General features: G+C 38.3%; 1 protein-coding gene across 1 annotated transcript in view; it reads right to left on the bottom strand.

Moving 5' to 3' along the window:
- Positions 1-3,338: 3,338 nt before the first annotated feature.
- LOC134211325 (phospholipase B1, membrane-associated) overlaps positions 3,339-26,368 on the bottom strand; it is an 89,130-nt gene continuing 66,100 nt past the window's right edge. Inside the window, exons 2-5 of the mRNA XM_062688085.1 lie at positions 5,160-5,366; positions 4,771-5,099; positions 4,434-4,708; positions 3,339-4,370 (exon numbers count right to left, since the gene is read on the bottom strand). Coding sequence (XP_062544069.1) covers positions 3,925-4,370; positions 4,434-4,708; positions 4,771-5,099; positions 5,160-5,357 — 1,248 coding nt within the window. The 5' untranslated portion in view covers positions 5,358-5,366 and the 3' untranslated portion in view covers positions 3,339-3,924. The remainder of the gene's footprint in view (positions 4,371-4,433; positions 4,709-4,770; positions 5,100-5,159; positions 5,367-26,368) is intronic.

Below are 26,368 nucleotides of genomic sequence, written 5' to 3'. Positions count from 1 at the left end.
TCGATCGGCAAACAACACTATGCGTGTTTGGGCTTTTTTTAATGCTTTTAGAGCGATCATGTAGCTTTTACGTAAACTTAGTACACGAGAAAGGCAAAAATGGGCATTTGTTAAAATTCATGTATCTTACAAAATGGTGAATTTGGGCAGAATTTTATTCATGGTCCTCAAAACTTATGAGTTCAATAGTGTAGTGCATGATGTTTTACTGCGGGGTATTGCGGGGTACAAAACTGGGGTGACATTGCGCATCTCGAATCGAATCACTCGATTCGTACGTTTTTGCATTCGTTTCGAAAAAATGCGGCATTATGTATTTCGTTCGACTTCATTCAGTCGCAGTACAAGATTTCGAATGGTGCTGTACTAGCTCAATCGAGTATGTTCTGTCAAACGAAATGTAAACAGAGAGAATAAGAGATAGCTGTCTCCGTGTTTAGGATGCCGCCCGCTGGGGAGACAACCTTCAGAGCATTGCGAATGTGAGTAAACAAAGAGAATAAGAGTAATTTCATCTACGTGTAGCATGTTGCCTGTTGGAAATCCTTCATGGCATGAATTGGCAGTTAATTTATAAACAAGCAAATCGTTCCAATGACTATAAAAGCAATATTATTTATTGAACAGTTGAAACCGATTAAAACATTATGCCGATACGACATGTTTTATAAATTGAGATATAGTTACGACACAGATTATAAGTTTTATTATTCGGCAACTCAGCCGAACGGAAACCCTTGTGTTTTGGTTAAATGTCGTGGCTTTGCATGGCTTTTCTAAAGTATTTGTTTAGTTTGATTGCTCTAATTGTAATCAAATGTCGGTCTTCTACCGTCATTAGTCGTCTCAGTACACGCGACCGCATGCGTAGAGTAATCAAACTCATCAAATGCTTTAGCATTTATTCTATTTATTCGAGTTTATGCCACATATCCGATTTTGAGCTAAATAATTTAGAGCTGAAAAGGATTCGATAATAAATTGCTGTGATGTTTCCAAGTGTTTTAGTTAGATGCACTTGGGTTATCTCTTGCGCGTTTTTTTTATTTAACTCAACTATTTTGACGTAGATTCTGGAATATATACGTTATACGCAGATTTTCCCCATAGATTTTTCACGCGTTTTATCGAAATTGTCAAGAAATAGGGGAACTGTTCCGATCTTCATCTCACTGTACATATATCCATCTCATCGATAAACAAAGAAATACGGCACCAAAGTCGTCGCTTCTTTTTGTCAACAAATTCCATTCCATTGCTTTGTTTTTGATGGGATGGAAATAGGAGCTATGAGATGAAGTGGCAAACCGTTCCCCTACGTGAAAACTGCAAAAAACGATTTAAGTCGAAGTCGTTTTTCGAGGATTTCGGGATAATTAGAGATTGCATATTGTCTGGAAACAATAAAAGTAGGTATACTAATGACATTCTTTCCTTCAAAATACAATAATGAAACCTTTATACTCTTCCCGTAGAGAAATAATAACAAATATAATGAAAATCTTTCAGCAAGAAATGACTCTCGAACAACATTCGAAAGCTATAAAGGTTACGAGTGTTTTTCATTCAACTTGAGTCGAGTTTCCATAATGCCAAAACATCTCGCTATTCGAACGATGAGTCGTTTTCGAGATCGGATCGAAAGCCGTAATGCCAAATATGTTCGACTCGATAGAATTACGTTCGAATCGAGATGCACAATGCCACCCCTGATTTGTTCGTTAAATATTGCGTAAAATATGCTTTTACAAAACTACTAAAAACTAAATTCTGGACGGAGATATTATTACATTATCAAGTCTATTGCATATATCTGTTTAAGAGCAACGATATATAAATATGTTACTTTTGAGACGAAAACATAGCAAAGCTGTCCGTTTTCCCACGAAACGTAAAAATATCATTTCTAGGAGGGGCTAGTTTGAACGCTCCCCACCCTCCCTAAAAAATCTAAAAAAATGAAATCGAATAATCTGTGTATTCATCACATTTTACTCGACCAAATCTAATGTGACCAGATAAATTATGTGTGAGCGCGGGACAAAAAAAATCATATAGTTTATTATGCTTTAGTTATACACTTAAATCAAATCTTTCAATTTTTTATTTGTTGTCGAGGCTTAGTTTGCTTACTGTTCGATATACGGCAACTCATTTTAGAAAACAAAGCTTTCTTCAAACGTTTATGTGCAGCTCAATGTAGCTGCCATGGAGTTTCGTATAATTTTGAAGTTTAGTGGTTCCCTGTTCGATATCTGCAAAACTGTTGCAACTATCGAATTGCAGTTAAATGACGTTCAGCTGTTGATCATCTAATATATAGAATTTTGTTAGAAATTTTTTAAGCAATGATATCGAATCTCGAAAATTATTTTGCAAAAAGCCTAAATAAATCTTTCTAAAATACTAATAAAGTAGATATTGTGATTATAAATAAATTAGATCATATTTTTCTAAAAGTCTATTCTGGTTGAAGAAAGGAATATGTCCACAGTTTTTGTTTCAATTTATTTCCAAACAGGTGAGACTGAATAGATATCTGCTCAGAAAATCAAAAAACCGTCCCATTCCAGATCGCTTGCAATTCTGAAGGTAGAGCATCGTGCTTGAGTGTTGTATGCAGAATCGCATCGTTACGCTTATTCGCCAAGAAAGATTTCGCTTCAAAAAACACTAAAACCCAGTAAAAGCGTATTTTTTGGATTTATTTACCATTGTTTTAAGCAAAGAAAGTTAAATTCGATTAATTTATTGGAGAATAAAGGTTCCCCCAAACACACGCGACGCGACAGTCGCGACGCGATTCTATCGCTTGGCGACAGCGATTCTGTCGCCGTTGGTATGGAAGCGTAAATAGAACATTGCCTGCAGCGACACAACGATAGAATCGCGGCGACTAGTTGTCGCCGTCGCGACGATGAAATCGCTTCGGTCTGGGGGAGCCTTAACACGTAGAAATCAAGCAATGATGCAAACCGCGAGTTGAATTATGAACGATTCTCTGTTCCATGGGTCGGGTGGTGTTTGACTCGCGCTCGATTTTGGATGAGATTTAAGAATATGCGTGTTTCCCAACACTGCTATCGATATCCAATATCAACACAGTAAAGGTCGTTTTCTAACTGGGGTAGATTTCCCCCAAGATTTTGGTCCGCATGGCATTTAAATGGAGTGGAATTTTGATCGTTCCGTGTCGAAATCCAGTATCTTTGCGCTGTTAGCAATTATGCAGCAGGAAATACATGGAAGCAAACTGCTTACAAGATTCCCAGGGTATAAAGCTTGGGTAAAACAAACATTTTATTCTTGATTTATATGATCCATATGATTGCCTTACGAAACGTTAGTCTTAGTCAAAATTATAAATTTTTTAAAATCTAATAATTGCTTTTAAATTACTAAGTAATAGCTAATAATATATTCTATTTTTCTGTATTTCGCGGGACATTATCTAGAAATAAGTTGAATGCGGGACGTTTCGCGGGACGCTTCTCAGCGCGGGACAACAAGTGAAAACGCGGGACTGTCCCGCGAAACGCGGGACGTATGGTCACATTAACCAAATCTAAAATTGGCCTTTTGGTAGTTTTGGCTACACCTTTATATGGGGCTGTCCTATTGTGAAATGGGGCAAAAAAGGGACAAGAGAATTTTTATCTAGCTAGGGTAAGACGGTTCAGGACCACCATTTTTGAGAATGTCGAAAACGTTTACTTTCACTTTACCCTCTGTATCTCATAACCTAACTTTCCACAGCCGCACACACAATAAAGCCCCAGAAATATAAAATAATGTCCCCGCAATGTAGACTGCAAAACTTGGCCAAAAAAATTATTTTGTGGGGAGGATTGACGAACGATTTAAAAAATAAACTAAAATGCAAATGTTACAAATATGCGATCATGGGCAGTATGTATATTATATTTAAGAAGAATTTATGGTAGTCATCAAATACGGGTGATCAGGGGAAGGACAACGAATGGAACTAAAATTAAACGATATGTAGTTAACTTTTCGTCCCTCTGGATCCAGCATATTGTTCCACAATGAATTCGCGGCTATTGCGTATCCTTTTTGGCTTAGATGAAAGCAATCTAGCGACAGGTACGAAAAGTCAGTATCTCCATTTTTCTTGCGAGGCACAGAAAAGTTTTCCGCAAATGGCTGATAGTTTACAACGAAATCAACTCGATCGCTGAATTCGGCTCGGTTGCTGACGTTCCGCTGCAATTCATTCCAACTTAGAATAATCGTATTCAGTTGTTTTTTCATGTGTTGGAATTGTGAACCGAACACACAGGAACACTCAACCATGTGTAGAGCAACACATTCGCTAGGAACACCTATCACTTTGGTTAATTGACAAACATCTGTAAAGATATGTGCCGCATTACTTTACAATTTTATCTTACAATCACAATACTTATACGCACTCGGAGTAGATGCTACATTTACCATGGTACGTGGCAGATGATCTCTTAAAATACGTAAAGCTCTGATGAGGTTTTGTTCATGATCCAAAAGTATTTGGCTTGGGTTTTCGAAGTAACACACGTTTGAACAAAAATCGTTAGCCCCAATGAGGATTGTGATCAGTTTCCAATGGTTTTGAATGTCCACTTTTGAATCGCTCATCATTCTTTTCACAAGATTTTTCGCTTGATATGGTAAATCCTGGGACATCGCAGCTATTTCCGCTACATTAAACCTTAAAAAAGAACACATGTTAATAGTTTCCGATTACCAATGTGTCGCAACATAATGTTGTACCGAGACGATTTTTGATACGACAAGCCATCTGCCGAAGCGAAACCGTACAGTTTCGGGTTGAACTCTTTGAGAATGTTTGGAATTGTTAAAAATTTCCTCCACGTCTGTTGACCTCCAATGCTCCACGAAAGTCCTCTGTTCTCGACAGATACCTCCAGTAGCTGAGTGGCCATTGCGCCGTTCCCCGCGGTGAGCGAATCCCCCATTGCACCAACGATGTCTATGTCTCCAGGTCTCAAAGTGTGAACCGATGAAGGGATGGTTGCACTCCGCATGCTTGTTATATTGCATGGGAACGGTTCATGAGGAGGAAATTGTTTTTGTAGTTTCTATGAAAACGTATTTTTCGATTGGTTGAATATTGGGGCACAGATTTGAATTCTACTCACACCATATTTGAGGTTTTTTCTAAATTTAGAAATGTCTTCGCTGTTAGATCCAATATAGTTGAAAAGCATTTCTCGCGCTGACCGCAGCATTGATGTGAAAGGATAAGAGTCCAGAGAGGTAACCATAAACACGGGGTGACTTTCAGTTTGTTCTGTCGAAGCAACATATGCTGCTACACATAATGCAAGTAGTTGCATCTTGCAAAACTATTAAAATACAAAACAATAAAGGCAACTTGAATAACCAATTAATTTATTTAAATAATAATACCAACCACCATACATATATTCACAGAAGCCAATACGTGCATGCGATATCATTTTACGATTTAAACCATTTAAGGAAACATTCTTAAAATTCGTAACTATTAAAGGGTGGTGAAGGAGGGTGGGTGCCTTAAGTGTGATGACCCATACAAAAAAATGTATAAATGCTTCATACAAAAAGTTAATATAGGGAGGGGGTGGTGGTTTGGTGAGTTAAAAATGGCCAATCCTCATTTTTCATTCTTCATCATCTTTTTTTCCTCTATATTTTTTTTCTTGGAAAATTGGAAAATTGTCAAAATGCAACGTTCTCATGAGTTCTGAAGAAAACTAACTGAGGTATCCAAAGTTAGCGTGCCAGAGAAAAGGCCTATTTTGTTTATAATTAGCGTTTGGTTTAAAGTGTAATGCTGAATCGGAATTTGTTAAACGGTAGCGAAGCATATACGATTGTCTAAACAGACGATCTGAGAGACGAAGGTCTCGTCGATAATGAAATAAATGATTATGGTCATTCGTATCTGACACCTTAAAGAAGACAGAAGTCTATTTTATTCTCGCTCTACAAATCACGGTTTATTCCCTTAGTTCTCTGCCGGTAATCTTCATACCTACATTTCGGGTCGATAAATTGGACATTTCAGCTGGCGACGAGTGTGAAACGGAGTGTTAGTTAGTGCAGTATCTACCATTTTGGGTGTTGAAACAATAATCACTATTGTTTTCTAGGACATAATAGATATAGAAATCTAAAAGAAATAATAAGTTTGTTATAACCCTCTATTAATAGAAATTCTCTTTTATTCTATTAGTGAACAATAGTTCTCCAAGTTTGGTCATGATTGCGACAGTGAATCCGGTGAATTCTACGGTTGGTTGTCATCCTGCTAAGGCTATCTGCCAGTGTCCGGAAGTTCGGTAATTCCCGTAGACGCATTTCCGACGAGGTCCAGAGTACACACTTAAATCGAGAATTTCAGCTCGGTAATATTGTTTACTGATTTTGTTCGGTAAAAGCAAATTCAAACCGAGAGCTCAGTTAACTGAAAATAATTTGCTGATATACGCAATCATTTTTACCGTTCTCTCAGTAGTTTAAAAAAGAATACTGAGTTTCGGCGATATATATTACCGATCAATTCTGTTTTTAAAAAATGTTTTGCACTTGTCAAAAAATAAACTGATTACTCAGTAAATTTAAATGCATTTTACTGAGCATCCGTTGAAACAAGTACCGAGTTCTCAGTTTAGGATCAAGTACCGCCTGTTATGGCGTTTTTTTTTTCGATTCGAATTAGCTTATGATCAACTCCTTTACACGAGTGTTTTCGCACTTGTTTAGTAACACCGTTCCTAATTAAATATTCAGGTAAGGTCCAGTTTTTTTACCAGTATTGATAAGATTTTTTTTTTCCAATTTACAATAGATTTGTTGAGAAATTTCGTTAATTTTCTAGGCAAATAAAATAACCAAAAATTGCATTACCCGTTCATGATGCCGCTGCTGCTTACAAGCATATTTTTGTCTAAATTCTGGACCCGGATCTATACTAATACTGCAGGTATGTAACTTTTATAAAATAATTGTTTCCCTAGATTTTTTTTCTTTACAAATTACATTCTACAATTCTAGGAACAAAGTTGCAGGGCGGCAATGAGGCCTATGCCGCTATTTCGGAGGTAGCTCTCAGAGATAGGAGTAAAGTAATGGCACTGGAAGAAGAAAGATGCAGAAAAATATTTCACCAAAAATTCTGACGCAAAAGCTTTGTATATATATAAAGACTAATAAAGAACTGAAATTTTATTTATTTGTTGTTTTTTTTTTCATTATCAACGAGGAAGAGGTAAATTAAATTACAATTTATTCGGTACTTTGAATTACAGAAGCCGGTTATGTTTTACAGATCTACCAGTATTTTTTACCGAGTGCTCAGTAACTATTACAAATCTGCTCGGTATTTTTGACAATTCATTACCTTGAATGCTATACCGAGAACTCGGTAATAGAATTCGATTACCGAGGTGACTACCGAGAGCTCAGCTGTTGAGAAATCGGTAATTCATTTACCGAGCCCGGTGAATAGAATTAAGTGTGTAGGTGTTTGCGATTGGGGTTGCGAATTCTCGGCGTTAATTGACGTTTGCGTGTTGCTAACTGGCGAAGAACGCGGCTAGTCCATAGCTTGGGTCGACAAAGGCTGCACAGTGGTTCTGGTGAGTCGAAATTTTTATCTATATTTTTGGGGAAACGAACAGTTTTAAGACATAGAGGCGGAGTTCTGTAATTTTGAAAACTTCAAGCAGATGGCTATTAGGGACCGTATTGTTGCTGGCATCCGGGACAAATCTCTTCAGCAAAGATTGCTGAATGAGGAAAAGCTGACATTGGAAACGGCTGAGAAATTTATTGCGACATGGGAAATCGCTAGAAACAATGCCAAAAATATGGAATATAGCAACAGTACTGACCAAATATCATCTTTGAAATCTTTGAGTTTCCCTGGGGCAAGATTAAACTAGTTGGTGGCTACACTGAAGTTAGCCGCAAGACATAATATTGATTCGACACCTGAAACCGTTGATCGGTAAAAAATAGATTGGGTTATAGTCCTTATCGAAAGGATCGCTTTAAAAAAAGAACAATGGCAGAATAGACAATGGCAATCCGCAATCAGGACAAGGAAGGCAGAAATCATCAATGGAGTCGTCCCGATTATTCGCAAATGGTGTGCGATTTTTGTGGTGTCAAAGGGCACATCAAGCGAAAGTGTTTCAAACTAAAAAACATGCATAGGGATGCTGTGCATATGATTAATCCCAATGACTCTGGATCAAACCCGGACAATTTCTTGAGGATTTCTTGACGGATTCAGATAGTGAGAATGATGTGGATGGTGAGAAACATATTTTTCATTGTATGCATGTGTCTTCCATTGGTAGCATAAGTGAACCATGTCTTTTGAAAGTAGAAATTGATGAGGTCTTGTTTGACATGGAAATGGATTGTGGTTCGTCTGTAACTGTCATGAGTAAAAAACAATATTTCAGTCATTTTTCTAAAAAAATAACAATATGTGATAAGAAGTTAGTGGTAGTGAATGGTTCGAGTCTTTTGATAAAGGGAGAGGCAAATGTTTCGGTGCAGTTCAATGGAATCCTGGCAAATTTAAAACTTTTGGACCAAATTGTGAAAATACTTTTACCCCTTTACTAGGGAGACCTTGGATGGATGTATTTTTTCCAAATTGCAGAATTTTTTTGTTAATTTAGTTTCTTTTAATGCTGACGAACATGAAACAATTGATGAAATTAAAGTAAAGTACAAAGACGTGTTCATTAAATATTTTTCTTCGCCCATTGAGGGATTTGAGGCGGATTTGGTTTTGAAATCGGAAGTCGCTATTTTCAAGAAAGCCTATGATGTTCCGTATCGGCTACATGATAGAGTTTTAAATTATTTAAACAAATTAGAAAAGGAAAAAGTAATAACACCAATAAAAACCCTGATTAATCCACCTAGCGGTAATGGTGCCTTCCTCGTGCATTATAAAAATAGTATTTTGGCCATAACTTCCGAGCCCATAGTCCGATCTGACCAATTTTCAATAGAAAACAATGGCAGAGTATCCTGCGTCAAATGCAACTTGTTGCGAGTAAATCGGTTAAGGATAAGTCAAATATACTCTATTACCAATATAGTCCACTCCAGCTGATTTGAAGAGACAACACAGTATAGCGCCGCGGTGTCACAAAAGGCAATCATTGTAGTAAAGAGACGTTCCGAGGGGTATTGAAACGTATAATTCAATATTCAATATGACATGTCGAAATTATATGCTAGAAATCATCAAATGACCCCATTTTGATATTTGAGTTTAAAAATAAAATTTCGGAAAATGTAATTCAAATTTTCTTAAACTGTGAAATTTGTGTAATTTTTGCAATTGCCGCACCCCTTGGTTATCGTTTTCAGGCGTTAGTCTCCTTTTGTGACGCAAGATGGAGTGGATGTTCTGTCTCTTGCCTAACATATGGGGATTCACGAAGTGGACTATATTGTTAATATACTATACACAGGATTTTGTTTTTACACGATTTTTTTTCGCTCGTATTTTTGATCGTGTGACTTTAATTTGCCACCAAACTCTTCGCAACATGTTTCAAAAAATTCAAAATAAATCGAAGAAAAATCACATGATAATTAATATACGTTAAACATTTAGGATGAGTGGAAAATTGAGAAAATGTAAATCGCGTAAAAACAAAATCCAGTGTATTTGGATAAGTGCATGAAAAATGAGTGACATTTTTTTCCTAAATTTTTGTATAAAACAAAGTGGTATTTTGGTCACAACTTCCGAGCTTATAGTCCGATCTGACCAATTTTCAATAGGAAACAATGGCAGAGTGTCCTGCGTCGAATGCAACTTCTTCTTCTTCTTCTTCTACTTATTGGCATTACATCCCCACACTGGGACAGAGCCGCCTCGCAGCTTAGTGTTCATTAAGCACTTCCACAGTTATTAACTGCGAGGTTTCTAAGCCAGGTTACCATTTTTGCATTCGTATATCATGAGGCTAGCACGATGATACTTTTATGCCCGGGGAGGTCGAGACAATTTCCAATCCAAAAATTGTCTAAATCGGCACCGGGAATCGAACCCAGCCACCCTCAGCATGGTCTTGCTTTGTAGCCGTGCGTCTTACCGCACGGCTAAGGAGGGCCCCTTGTAACTTGTTGCGAGTAAATCGGTTAAGGATAAGTACCTGAAAAATTGATGACATTTCTTTTGGGTGGGTGCGCACAGACACACACACATACACACGGACATCACCTCAATTCGTCGAGCTGAGTCGATCGGTATACAACACTATGGGTCTCCGGGCCTTCTATAAAAAGTTTGTTTTTGGAGCGATCATATAGCCTTTACGTATACTTAGTATACGAGAAAGGCAAAACAGATGAATGGACTTCACCAGTAATAGTGGTAATGAAGAAGAATAATGAAATTCGTTTAGTGATTGATTGTAAAGTTTCTGTTAATAAGTTTATTATACCGAACACTTCGCCATTGCCGACAGCGCGAGACGTTTTTGCTGGATTAGCAAGTTGTTGGTTGCAAAGTTTTTTGTTAGATCTTGAGGCTGCATATACACAACTATCATTGTCGGAAAGGTCCAAACAATACATGGTAATAAACACTATTAAGGGGCTTTACATGTACAATCGGTTACCACAAGGTGCATCATCTAGTGCATCGATATTTCAGCAAGTGATGGACCAGGTTCTTAATGGAATTGATAATGTTACGGTGCTTGTAAGGAAAAACTGTTCAAAGTTCTTGAAAAACTTAGGCAAGTAAATATCAAAGTAAATTGGGACAAATGTCGGTTTTTTGTTACAGAGTTAGTTCATTTAGGACACGCCATTAGTGGAAATGGCTTGAGACCATGTTCGGACAAAATATCCATTATTGAAAATGCAAAAGTGCCGCGAAATGCAACAGAACTTAAATCGCTCCTTGGACTGATAAATTATTACCATAAATTTATTCCTAACTAGAAATACTAGAATAAGAGATCGGCAAAGACGCCATCTTGTTTCCAATCGAACCGTCAAAAGCGGTTCCAAATCGACTTGTTTACTTTTTTCACCCATAAGGGACAAGCAAAAAGTTCCATTGTTGCCAGTATTATTTCTACGATATCACACCTTTTCATACGTTGCCATTTCGACAGTTTTTCACTCCGCCGGTCTCTGGTTATAGGGTTGCTATTCCTAACTTGTCTTCAAAGCTTTTTTACTTGTACAGTGATCGTTCGCTAATTGGGGCACGACCTCACCCCAACTAGCGAATGCCGTTCGCTAATTGGGGCTTTTTGACAAGCGTCAATATTGTTTACTTTTTGCATTGAACAAAGAAAAATTTTACGCGCCAGAAAATATCGATCCCGGCATACACGGAAACAAAACTTCAACGCGTTTTTCACATCACATTCTGACGTTTAGCTGCTTTTTAATTGGGTTTCGCCCCAATTAGCGAACCCCCAACTAAAAAGCGCCCCAACTAGAAAAACCCCAATTAGCGAACGTTCACTGTATAACTTAATAAAAAATGATGTTAAATTTAATTGGGATGGCAAATGCGATAAAGCTTTTGAAGACAGCAAGAAAGCTTTAGTAAATGCACAATTTCTTGAATTTTATGATCCAAACAAACCAATAGTTATTGTTTCAGATGCTTCGGGGTATGGTTTAGGTGGTGTAATGGCACATTTGATAGATGGGGTTGAAAAGCCAGTATATTTTACATCATTTTCGTTGAATGCAGCTCAACAAAAATACCCAATTCTTCATTTAGAAGCACTAGCTTTGGTATGCACTGTAAAGAAATTCCATAAGTTTGTGTATGGTAAAAGTTTTTTTTATTTATACGGATCATAAGCCTCTAGTCGGAATATCTGGTAAAGAAGGAATGAATTCAATTTATGCCACAAGATTACAACGGTATGTGCTGGAACCATCAAATCACATGGGTAATGCGGACTTTTGCTCACGTTTTCCTCTAGATGTTGAATGTTATAAAGCATTAGTAAATAATATAAATTTCGGTAGGGAATTCCCAATTGATTTTTCCGTAATAGCTAGTAAAACCAAAGAAGATGTATTTCTGCAGAATGTTATTTCATTCATGACTAAAGCCCCAAACGCAATACAACGGAACGGCGACGGAAACGGCAAATTTGACAGAAAATATATGGGCTAACTGTCAAATTTTCCGTTTCCGTCGCCGTTCCGTTGTATTGCGTTTGGAGCTTAACGGTTGGCCAGCAAAGGTGAGCAAAGCATATATCGATGTGTATGCCAATCAGCAAGATCTTGAGTTGATATATGGATGTGTAATGAACTGAAATCGATCTAGAGTGTGAGGCTAACAATTGACAGTTTGACCGAAAGAAGTTGAAGAACCAGCGCGAGGTCGGGCAGGTTAGTCTAGGTTTATTTTATTTATATTGATAGAAATGGTTTTAAATACCTTTTTTTGAAATTTGGCATACATGTTTTTTGTACGTCGAAATACATATTGCGTAGCCGTGTTTTAAATATCATGACCAATAAAAAAACATGTAAGTAATAAACAAACAACCTGCCATATCAATAATTTAATAACAGTAATCGTTCGCTAATTGGGACACGACCTCACTCCAACTAGCGAATGCCGTTCGCTAATTGGGGCGTTTTGACAAGCGTCAATGTTGTTTACTTTTTGCATTGAACAAAGGAAAATTTTACGCGCCAGAAAATATCGATCCCGCCAAACACGGAAACAAAACGTCAACGCGTTTTTCACATCACATTCTGACGTTTAGCTGCTTTTTAATTGGGTTTCGCCCCAATTAGCGAACCCCCAACTAAAAAGCGCCCCAACTAGAAAAACCCCAACCAGCGAACGTTCACTGTATTAAGATTTTCATCGTTTTTTTTTCATTATTATTTTTTTATTTGTTCATTATTAATATTTGTATCGGAGATCATCTACAGTGACGGAAAAAAGTATTTGCGGTTAAGAGGTTCATGAACAAACTCACGAGATCTTAATTTCATTCCACAAAATCATATTTTTTTAAGGTTAACAATGTATTCGTAATTTATTCGTAATTTATTTGCTTCGCGGATGACATGGACATTGTCGGCCGAACATTTGCAAAGGTGGCAGAACTGTACACCCGCCTGAAACGTGAAGCAACAAAAGTTGGACTGGTGGTGAATGCGTCAAAGACAAAGTACATGATTGTGGGCGGAACCGAGCGCGACAGGGCCCGCCTATGAAGCAGTGTTACGATAGACGGGGATACCTCTTCGAGGTGGTCGAGGAATTCGTCTACCTCGGATCCTTGCTAACGGCTGACAACAACGTTAGTCGTGAAATACGAAGGCGCATCATCTGTGGAAGTCGGGCCTACTACGGGCTCCAGAAGAAACTGCGGTCGAAAAAGATTCGCCACCGCACCAAATGTGTCATGTACAAGACGCTAATAAGACCGGTTGTCCTCTACGGACATGAAACATGGACAATGCTCGAGGAGGACTTGCAAGCACTCGGAGTATTCGAGAGACGGGTGCTTAGGACCATCTTTGGCGGTGTGCAAGAAGACGGTGTGTGGCGGCGAAGAATGAACCATGAGCTCGCCCAACTCTACGGCGAACCCAGTATCCAGAAGGTAGCTAAAGCCGGAAGGGTACGATGGGCAGGACATGTTGCAAGAATGCCGGACAGCAACCCTGCAAAGATGGTGTTCGCTTCCGATCCGGCAGGTACGAGACGGCGTGGAGCGCAGCGAGCGAGATGGGCAGACCAGGTGCAGAACGACTTGGCGAGCGTGGGGCGTATCCGAGGATGGAGAGATGCGGCCTCGAACCGTGCATTGTGGCGTCAAATTGTTGATTCAGTGTTATCTGTTTAGATGTTAACTAAATAAATGAAATGAAAATAAATGAATGTATTCGTAATATTGTATTGATGATGATGATAATGATACTACCATTTATTGTAACAAGGCACCTGTCGATAGCACTGGCCATATCTGAGAAACGATTTGATCATGATTAACTATTGTTTGTATATAATCAAATTCCTGTATGAAGGGCCAAAAATAAGCAGAAACACTTATGCGAATCCACGGGATGAATTGAGAATCTCTTTCCAGAAGAAAACTCGTACATACAATAATATAATCTAGCCCTCGTTTCCCAGATTGACCCAATAGATGGAGAAAAGAGCCACCCTTTTATCCACGAGACGTTAACATTAAGATGTTGGCGATTCCACTCTTCCTATCCAAATCGCTATGTATTCGTAATAAAAGTATTCGCGGATTAGCTTATTACTCCAGAGAATGTTTGATAAGCTAGTTTTAGTAAGTCGTATGCAGTTCCTTGGCATTAACAATAACTTTCAAGTAATTGGGAATTGAATATGCCAACTTTTATGTAAATTTTGATGATATTTTATTCCACTGTTGCTTGTTCTGGATTTCATGATTACGGTCCATTTCTTCAGAAAATCCCAAACAATATTCGATGGAATTAAGAACAAGAAACAATAATGGAGTCCATGTGGTACGTTGTAAATGATCCATAACTTTACTAAATGGACAGTATGCTTTGGGTCATTGTCATGTCGGAAAAAGATCATAATCCCAATGAATAATATTCCAACGCTTTTTTCACTATTTAAATCAAAATTTTGAAGTCAACGTTCTCGTTCTCGACCATAATGCCATCTATAAAAAACACATGTTTCTAACTCCAGATGCCGCCAATCAACCCCACTGAATGACACCATTTCAAAATAGGTTTAAGCAACACACTAGGAGTTAACTTTCTGAAATCAGTATGGCGAACAACTTAATCGAAAAAGTATTTGATATGCGTAGTAGTGGATACCTTCCTGCATAACTAGTACCAAATGTTTTTCTCGATAAAGTTCCTCCTTTCGAGAAAACCCGCGTTAGATGTCTTTTGCCATACAAATTTCTGGCGGTTAACTCATGCTGGGTATTTGAGCATACGTTAGCGCCTAGATGCTGGCAGTGGCGAGTAGGAAATCAGCCACTGCTAATAATTAAATCTATATATATAAAACAAAGTTGGCATTTGTACGACCGCGACCGTACGACACACAGCCCAAGTAACATTTTAAGTTTTATTCCGCTCTAGGGATGGTTTTCAAGATAAAATAATAAGATCTAACAATAAAACCCGCTATTACATGACAACCTTGTGATGACCACTATAAGAGTAAGATATGTCCAAGTGGCCCTCTCTAGATAACTACTATAAACCTATTATAAGAGTATTTAGAAATCCTTTTTAAACCACTCGCAAAAAAAGGAATTTGGCTGCGGTCGCTGTCAAAAATGTTGCTTATAAAAAGGGAAACAAAACTTTGCTGGAAAATGATAACAAAATAAATTGTTGATGGCGATCATGATGTGGATGACTATAAAATAATTTTCTTTCAGGATTGTTTTTTAATTTACTTCTATCCAAATTAGGTGCGCGTTAAATTTCATGGTGAAAGCAAGTGGAAAAATAAGATTGAACACCACGCGCCCTCAAAATAATGTAGTTCTGGACATTTAATTTGAAATAATTATAACTACGATATCTTAGATCTCAATTGAATCAATTGATTATTCACCCTAATATATTTGTTATGCATGTCAATCACAAAAAAAGGGTTTTACGCGGTGGGAACATTGCTCAATCATGAATTTCAGGGATAAATTACATTGACTTAAAATGCTTCTCCATTTTCAACATGGCCATCTCAAATTTCTATCAGGAAAATGTTGCTCTTGTTAAACACTGTCATAAGCTCTTTGCAATGCAAATCTCCTTATTGGGGTAATCCATTTGACCACATTACGACCAAAAATTGTAGCTTTCATCGAGCTTTGAAAATATGGTTTATCACGCTCTTTATCACTACCGTAGAGCTGCTTATAAGATTAACAGGCGTTTGACGTTTGAAGCTTTTTCAGCATACTTAAAAGAGATTTATTGATAGCAATAAGATTGACAATAAAACTAAGCAACAGGCTGTAGCGAATGCTATGATAAATCCTGCTATAAGAATTAAATAAATCCAAGAAGCAGGGAAATTGTTACTTGGGAGGAATAGACAGCCCAATTTTTGCTAATTTATATTCGTTTTCTTCTTCTCTTTACGAGGAAAAACGTTATGATGAAATGGAAATGCTTTGAAAATCAAAACTCAATCTTTTCGATGAAATAGTTTTTCGTACAATTTGCATGGAATTTTAAAATTTTGATCATCTATATATATTAAACAAAGTTGTAAAAAAATGAGAGATCATTCTGAAGAACCGATTTGTTTTCTAGATAAATTGTGGACGCAAAAAATTGTATCAGAAAATTTACCAATTTTTGGCGAGACAAAGTTCGCCGGGTCAGCTAGTTTATTATAAATAACACAAATAACACAAATATCATTATGAAGCAAATATGTTTAATACGAGTGGTGGACATTTTGTAGAAAAATTGGCTCCTTCATTGTTGGTAACCTAGATATTTTAAAACACATTTCAACCATTCTAAAATGCTTTCAGTACTCTAATTCATTAGATTTGTATCAAATATCCAACTTTACTAGGTTGGCATCGCAAGAATTGCTTGCCTTCGATGTAAACAGTTTCATCGTTTTATACATTTTACAGAACATGGAACCTTTAGCACTTGTTTGCATTCTCCACATTCTCCTCCAGGTTTGCGATAGTGGATCAAGCCGAACGGAAAAAAGTCATTGAAATGAAATGCATACTTTGGTTGTTGATGCTCGGTGATGGTCATCGCGAATTAGCATATAACTGTGCTCGACAGTTTATTTTTAACTTCTGGCGCGTGTCACTGAACTGAAATCATAAATATAGGTCAAATTGTGGAAAACGCGCGTGCAAACATTTTCCAAAAGCAATAACAATTTTTTTTTATCAATCTGGATGATAAACATCTTCAATTTTTGTTTATTCAGAGAAGTAGCTAAAGTAGTAGCTAAAAATGGTAGAAACATTCGATATAAATTTATCATAGAGGAAAATCGAAAGCAAAAAGCGCATAGAAATCACAAAAAAATTAATAATTCAAGTATCTTCTTCTTCTTCTTATTGGCATTACATCCCCACACTGGGACAGAGCCGCCTCGCAGCTTAGTGTTCATTAAGCACTTCCACAGTTATTAACTGCGAGGTTCCTAAGCCAGGTTACCATTTTTATATCATGAGGCTAACACGATGATACTTTTATGCCCAGGGAAGTTGAGACAATTTCAATCCGAAAATTGCCTACACCGGCACCGGAATCGAACCCAGCCACCCTCAGCATGGTCTTGCTTTGTAGCCGCGCATCTTACCGCACGGCTAAGGAGGGCCCCAAGTAGTATGGAAAATTATTTGAACATTTGCGATCAACTTAATACGGCTATGCACACAGCATTTGATGAGTATAATGCAAAAACTGAAGCGGAAATTAAATCTTGTCCCAAAATATTTTTCCAATATGTAAACACCAAACTAAAGACTGACAATTTTCCCTCAATAATGTACATAGACAGCAAAGTGAGTACTAATTCTGATGAGATTTGCAATTTGTTTGCTGAGTATTTCCGTGAAATTTACTCTGAACACTCAGATGAGGACCGTGATCGCGCGTTTTTTGATTTCTATCCTGAGTAATCAAACGATATAAGCGTCGACCAAATTAATGTTCTTGACATATTGGACGCGTTGAAACAATTGTACGTAACAAAGAGTACCGGTCCAGATGGTGTTCCCTTCATATTTTTGAAAACTATGGCAGCTGAGCTCATTGCTCCTTTGTTTTGGCTTTTCAATATGTCATTAAAATCTGGAGAATTTCCTAAACCGTGGAAAACTTCCTTTTTGGTGCCGATTTTCAAGTCTGGCAAAAAATCCGACATCCGCAATTACCGCGGAGTCGCTCTTCTCTCCACCATTCCAAAATTATTCGAAGCAATTGTCAATGAGAACATATTCAACCAAATAAAAAATAGGATCACTACAAGGCAGCACGGATTCTTTAAAGGTCGGTCGACAGCTACGAACTTACTGGAATTTGTGAATTATTCTCTTGAAGCCATGGACAGAGGAAATCACGTTGAAGTTTTATATACGGATTTTAGTAAAGCGTTCGATAGAGTCGATATACCAATGCTTCTCTTTAATCTGCGAAAAATTGGAATCCAGCCTGGACTCCTTAAATGGCTTGAAGCATATCTGACCAGTCGCAATCAAATAGTTAGGTTCAAAGGAAAGCAATCTGTAGCTATTCATACCACATCGGGAGTCCCGCAAGGCTCTCATTCAGGTCCGCTATTGTTTATTTTGTTTGTAAACGACTTGTCCTTCATTCTAAAACATCTAAAAGTATTGATTTACGCTGACGATATGAAACTTTTTATTGAGATCAAAGACGCTGAAGACATGAACACATTCAAACACGAGATCCAGATATTTCATAACTGGTGTATAAAAAGTTTGTTACAGCTCAATATAAAGAAATGCAACTTAATTACTATAAGCAGAAAACGAAGTATTCCAAATATGACAATCACTTTAGGTAGCCAAAAGGTAACAAGATGTGATAGAGTTGGCATAATCATAGACTCTAAGCCTACGTCCATTGACCTTTATAATACTATTATAAACAAAGCTAATAATATGTTAGGATTCATAAAAAGGTTTGGCTACAACTTCCACGATCCATACACTATAAAAACATTATATATTGCTTATGTCAGATCGATACTTGAATATTGTAGCATAGTTTGGTCACCTTACACAGTCACGCATGACACAAGAATTGAGTCGGTACAAAAGCAATTTTTATTATATGCACTACGCAAGTTGGGGTGGACTCAACTTCCACTCCCGTCTTATAAAGCACGATGCATGCTAATTAGTATACAAACATTGAAGGAACGACGGGAATATGCGATGCTATCTTTCATTAATGATGTTATCTCGAACAAGGTCGACTCAGAGGCAATATTATCTAAATTAAATTTTTATATCCCACAAAGACCTTTGCGAAATCGAACTTTATTTGCCTGTAGTAGTCATCGTACAAACTATGCGAAATTCGGACCCATAAATCAAATGATGGCTGCTTATAATAAACATTGGAATGCTATTGATTTCAATACATCTAAGACTAAATTGAAACAATACTTGCGTACTCAGTAAATGCTTGGTGTGTATAATTTTCATATCGGATAAAAGTGTTTAGTAATTTTAAGTAACGGAGAACTATATTATAAGACTAAATCTGTATCAAACGGTCTACAAACATGATTGACGACAATAAACAAAAAAAAAATTTGAATCACAAATTAATTACCTGGCGATGGTTATTTATTTATCGCGTTTTATTCATTAAACATAACAAGAAAAGCGCGTTAAGGTGACAAATAATTTTCTATTCAGAAAATTAGGCTCCATACTCCCATTAATTCGAAGGCGCTATTAGGAGATCTGGCGTGCAGAGGAACGGCACTATCATCAAACGGTCGCATATGCTCCTGGGTTTTGCGGACGGCATCGACCTTATTGGAATCGATCGCAGAGCAATATTGGAGGCTTTTGTCCCACTGAAGAGGGAGACGGCGAGGATAGGCTTAACCATTAACTCTACCAAGACAAAGTACATGGTGGCAGGTAGAGAAAGGGGAAGACCTAGTGATGTTGTTGCAGAGATAGTGCTTGATGGGGATGTGTTTGAAGTTGTTGAAGAATTTGTTTACCTTGGAACGCTTGTGACATGTGACTATGACGTTTCCCATGAAGTGAAAAGGCGTATTGCTGTTACGAATAGGGCCTTTTACGGATTACGTAACCAGCTTAGGTTCCGCAACATGCAGACGGAAACGAAGTTTGCTCTATACAAAACTCTGATTCTACCGGTAGCCCTTTATGGACATGAAGCATGGATATAAGAAGAGGCGGACCGGAGAGCTTTCGGGGTTTTAGAGCGAAAAGTGCTGCATACAATACTTGGAGGGAAACTAGAAAATGTTGTGTGGCGCAGGCGCATGAATTATGAGCTGTATCAAGTATACAAAAAAGAAAGTATTGTGAATCGTATAAAATACGGCAGACTTCAGTGGGCTGGTCACTTAGTGCGAATGTCGGAAAAAATAATAGCGAAAACAATATTCAACAGAGAACCAGATAGGGGCCGGGGACTTCGTGGAAGGCCACGAACACGCTGGCTGCACACGGTGGAATCGAACCTGGGGACCCTGAACGTTCGGGGAAACTGGAAACGCCCAAGACCGATGATTATGGAGCTCTACAATACGCCAGGCATAGGTGTTTCGACGCTGTAGCCAACCAGGTATCCAGGTAGGTACTCCCATCAATTTATATTGTTGAGTTTCTCGTACAACATAGCTGTAACGAATGGCTATCATTTCATACCGAACGTGATCTGATTCATAGAAAGCTTGTTTATGGTTTATCTACTAATCGTCTCTTAGATGGCGGAAGATGATCTGGGATATCACTTTGTAGGTGGCATTTAGAATAGTAATCGCACGAAACTTCTCACACTCGAGCTTTTCTTGTGTAGATGGCGCATCTGACCCCTTCCTTCCATTTCTCCGGTAGGTATTTAAAAATCATGTATCTCGGTATTCCCGTCACTCTAAGAATTATTATAAGACACATTGTTCTATTTTTGTGTTTTTTTCTGTTCTATCAAACGTTTCCTCATGTTATACTTTTCATACTGGCAATTCCGAAACCTCTTGTGGGAGATAGTAGAGTTCTCTATTTATTTTATATGCAACTAACCAACTAACCAACCAACTAACCATCTCTCATATTCCTAAGCGTTCACAAAGACGTGGCCAGGACAGAATTTGACGATTTTTAATCCTTACGTGGCCGACAGGGTACCAGTGTTCCTTTTGCAACTTCAAGTGGTGGTGTTAATGCCTAGGGATATAATAACTAATAGTGGAATTGCATTGGGAATTGGGAAACCGAACAGCTACCGGAGGAGTGGAAGGAAGGGGTTATATGCCCCATCTACAAGAAAGGCGACAAATTGGAGTGTGAGAACTTTCGAGCGATCACCATCCTTAATGCCGCCTACAAAGTGATCATCTTCCGTCGTCTGTCACCATTAGTGAACGAGTTCGTGGGAAGTTATCAAGCCGGCTTCATTGACGGCCGCTCGACAACGGACCAGATCTTTACTGTACGGCAAATCCTTCAAAAATGCCGTGAATACCAGGTCCCAACGCACCATCTGTTCGTTGATTTCAAGGCGGCATACGACAGTATAGACCGCGTAGAGCTATGGAAAATTATGGACGAGAACAGCTTCCTGGGAAGCTTACCAGACTGATCAAAGCAACGGTGGATGGTGTGCAAAACTGTGTGAAGATTTCGGGCGAACACTCCAGTTCGTTCGAATCGCGCCGGGGACTAAGACAAGGTGATGGACTTTCGTGCCTGTTGTTCAACCTTGCGCTAGAAGGTGTCATGCGGAGAGCCGGGTGTAACAGCCGGGGTACGATTTTCAACAGATCCAGTCAATTTATTTGCTTCGCGGATGACATGGACATTGTCGGCCGAACATTTGCAAAGGTGGCAGAACTGTACACCCGCCAGAAACGTGAAGCAACAAAAGTTGGACTAGTGGTGAATGCGTCAAAGACAAAGTACATGCTTGTGGGTGGAACCGAGCGCGACAGGGCCCGCCTGGGAAGCAGTGTTACGATAGACGGGGATACTTTCGAGGTGGTCGAGAAATTCGTCTACCTCGGATCATTGCTAACGGCTGACAACAACGTTAGTCGTGAAATACGAAGGCGCATCATCTGTGGAAGTCGGGCCTACTACGGGCTCCAGAAGAAACTGCGGTCGAAAAAGATTCGCCACCACACCAAATGTGTCATGTACAAGACGCTTATAAGACCGGTTGTCCTCTACGGACATGAAACATGGACAATGCTCGAGGAGGACTTGCAAGCACTCGGAGTATTAGAGAGACGGGTGCTTAGGACCATCTTTGGTGGTGTACAAGAAGACGGTGTGTGGCGGCGAAGAATGAACCATGAGCTCGCCCAACTCTACGGCGAACCCAGTATCCCAAAGGTAGCTAAAGCCGGAAAGGTACGATGGGCAGGACATGTTGCAAGAATGCCGGACAGCAGCCCTGCAAAGATGGTGTTCGCTTCCGATCCGGCAGGTACGAGACGGTGTGGAGCGCAGCGAGCGAGATGGCAGACCAGGTGCAAAACGACTTGGCGAGCGTGGGGCGTATCCGAGGATGGAGAGATGCGGCCTCGAACCGTGCATTGTGGCGTCAAATTGTTGATTCAGTGTTATCTGTTGCAGACTAAATAAATGAAATGAATGAATCAAGTAAACGGGGTGCAGAAAACGCGGCGGTACCTTTCATGAAGGGTTCGCCGCGTGCAATTTTGAGAAAATCAGGCAATATCATATCCAGAAAATCTGACAATATAAGGACCTAATGGAGAAGCGAACCCTACACAGAAAAAATAAAGAATTTAAAAATTTGATTGATGAGATAAGTTTATTACTTCTGCTTGAAGTTAAATGCATTTCACAAATTCCTTTGGAATACACCCAACTTGTTATCAACTTGTTCTTGATCGACCTTTTGTCCTTTTTGACCTTTTGTTCTTCTCGACCTTTTATCCTTTTCGACCCTTTGTCCTTTTGTCGTTTTGTCTTTTCGACCTTTCGACCTTTTCTCCTTTCCACCTTTTGTCATAGATTCGAATTTTATAAAGTTCGATAAACACACATCCTAATAACTAGGGATCCTATGAATGTAGGATCCCTACTAATAACTATAACGGATAAAAACATGACAAATGCATCATCTCATCTAAAAAGCGGTGCTTATTGGAATACTTGGCTCTTTAGTTCTTGTTCATTGCAGCAAAAGGGTAAAAAGGGCCTTCTAGACAGATTGTGATGATAGCTGAAATTGTCTTAGTCCTCTTTTCTATTCGCTTTACATATGTGTAAAGTTGCAGTTTTAAATCATATTAAAAATCAATAGTACCAATTTGAAGAGCAAACATTCAGTAAATTCACTTGTCATAAGACGAGTTTGTACAATCCCATTTAATTCCACCACTTAATTGTACCTTTACAGATACGTATTTCGACCTCAACAGTAAGGCCGTATTCAGTGTCTCGTACTTGGGATTGTACAAACCCGTCTTATGACAAGTGAAGACATTCCACTAAAAAGCTCAAAATAATTTTCTTAACATTCACTAAATTGTGGTAACAAAAATTTATATTTCATGTGTATTTATCTAAAATTTAGTTTTGGGTAATGCGGATTTAGCGCGGAATAAATTTCATTTCGCACGGAATTGGCGTGGATTTGATTTTAGTCGACGCGCAACATATTTTGAGGATCTCCGTAACAACTTTGGCAAGTCAAATCAACAGTCCTTCCAGAAATAAATATATCTCTTTACACCCTAAGATCACTTGAAAAATCGATTTATCCGAGGATCGGAGACCCAAGTCATATAGACCATTCCCGTAGTCTGGGCAAACCATAACTTATCATTCTTGTTTGACATAAGAAGTGCTCATTATGAATGGGCAAGACTCAGTCATTAAGGGTTTGCCCACATGCACTTTATTCTGTTCATCACAAAACAGTGTCGTGTAGTTGTAATAAAATTCTTGTTTAATATTACATAACGAATTTCTTTAAAATGTCTCCCTTTTACCATGTTTGTTTATAGACATATCATGATTCGCAAATTTTATTTTTCCGCAATCTAAAAACTCCCTTTTTATTTAAATAAAAAAATTAAAATAAACCGGTTTGACTCGAACTACACCGATATCCTTCAATGTTTCAGTAGCTACAATTTCAGTCAGATTTATTCTTATCATCCTCTGCCTCTAGCTACTTCTACCACGATCCGAGTGATTGTAATTGTAGGCGAGCCTCTGCTCTTGCTCATCGTGTGAGTTTATTACCAGCCAACAACAGCCACTTCCCGGCTGATGTTCGGAGTTTAGGAGATTGTATATTAGATTAGAGTGGGACGCAGTTGTATGGAAAAACGAAAACTTCATCCAGTCAAGTAAGATCAAGGTTTTTCTGAATCGTTCTGGGACCCCAATCAACTGTGCAAAATATGTGCTCGATTGGTTGTGTCCTCGCTTTCCGCATCGCGTTTTAAATTTATATGGAGATTGTTATTGGAAAACGCACTTTTTTACATTTTTGTTCTTAGTGGCTTCAAGTCAGCCACGTAACTTAATACGTTAGCATATAGTCTAAAAGATGCCGAAAGAGTTTGCTGAAGAAGGTACGTAGCTGGAAGGTCTACAAAAAAAATTATTACCCCTCGAAAATTGATTGTTCAAGACATATGCAAGAAATAAATGCCAGCACTACCGGTTGTCAGAGGGCAAAACCCAACTTCCTTTTTGTAAGATTTTTACTTTATGAAATGGTTCCGAATAACTCCCATTAGCTCTAAAGCCCTAAAAGATCAATAATTTTGAAATCAGTTAAATTATTGGTCCACGTTGGAAAGTGTTGGCATAATAAACGATTTTTTGCATAAGGTTTGAACAATCAATTTTCAAAGCATTATAATTTTTTTTAGGCTGTTCCAGCAACCAAAGTTCTTCAGCAAAGTTTTTCGGCATCCCCAGGGTTATACTTAAACAGAATGTGCCACTTGGTTTACTTCGACCTGAAACCTGTAGAAGCAAAAATGCAAAAATATACGCTTTCCAATCTCCATACGAACTTCAAACGCGATATGGGAAGCGAGGAAGCAACCAATCGGGCCCAAACCTTGCACAGTTGTTAGGGACCCAGACGCCCCACTCTATTGTATATGTATATAAATGTCATTCATTTTACAAAGGTCCGGCTAAGCGTGCCTTTTGTTCGGATTAGTAGCTCAAAAAGTGTTAACATTTCTGATCAGTTGATTGCTGACGTCAAACTCACACGAGATTTTATTCATGAGGTGTGAGTTCGACGTCACCGTTCTTTTGTTTTCGGCACCCGAGCCACCGCCGACGTCGTGCGACACGAATACTGTTACTGATTCCGACTTTTCACGAACACGTTTGTGCTCTCTCGCCTGAACCTTGATCAAATCCATAACATTGTACATAATATGTATATTAATAAATATGCCGGTACCGTGAACACGATTTAACTAGGGCGGATGCGTCAGTAGTTCCTGGAAATGTTTTCAATTATTTATTAGTTTGTCATTTTAGTAATAAAGAGTACAAAATTAGAAAATCAATAGTCGTTACTAAAGACTACACACTTAAAATAATCGCCGAATTCGGTAAAATTTTACCGAAATCTCAACAACAGAACTGTTCGGTAAATAATTTAACTGATTTTCGGTGATTTTGACAGTTGAGCAATGGAAAAATTACAAAAAATCTGTAAAATAAATTACCGAACAGTTCTGTTGTTGAGATTTCGGTAAAATTTACCGAATACGGTGAAATGAGTTAAGTGTGTATCGTTTTACATCCTATATAAGAACCTGTAGTAGATATGATCCTAGATATAATAAAGAGCAAAACGGGGCAAACTTTATTTAGCAAGTGTATCATCATTTGTCATCCGTCATCAATCGATGCGGATGGAAATGATAGTTGATCGGGTTCTTAGAAGCGAGCGTATAGAAAGTTCGGCTCGGTTCGGAAAAAAAAGATCAACGCATCTGTTGAGCGGTACTGCATACGCTAGTATGTATGCTTGAGGGAGACAAATGATGAAGGAGTTTTGGTTCAGCTATGTATAGAACTTGGCCTGGCTCTGGTTCAGGCAGTCTGTAGAGATGTCGCAAATTAATCGATTAATTTTGAAACGATTACTTCCCAACGATTAATCGATTCAATAATCGACAAGAATCGAGACTAATCGATTAATCGGGATTTTACGACAACGCTTAGATGTCGATTACTTCGATTAATCGATTCATCGTTGTGATAATCGATTAATTTTGAATCGATTACTACTCAACGATGAATCGATTCAATAATCGTCAAGAATCGAGAGTAATCGATTAATCGAGATTTTACGACATCTCTAGCAGTTTGTTGGTAATTGTTGTTGTAGCGATAGCACGCTTTGCGTCTTTCCGCCGGTTGGTAATTTAGATTACCAGCCGAATGGCGGATAAGCGTCACGGCAGTACCCATGTAGCAAAAGATTGGCAAAGAACTTGGGCAACTTTTCAAAAAATCTAGGATATAAAAATTCGACAAAGCACGAAAGATAAAAATAAATAGTACTTTGTACGATGTAAGAAAGCCGGTAACCTTGCAAAAGTCGC

Source organism: Armigeres subalbatus, chromosome 2 (assembly GCF_024139115.2).
Source record: "Armigeres subalbatus isolate Guangzhou_Male chromosome 2, GZ_Asu_2, whole genome shotgun sequence".
Classification (NCBI taxonomy): Eukaryota; Metazoa; Arthropoda; class Insecta; order Diptera; family Culicidae; genus Armigeres; species Armigeres subalbatus.
Note: the sequence above shows the minus strand (reverse complement) of the source record. Positions and strands in the feature narration are given on the sequence as shown.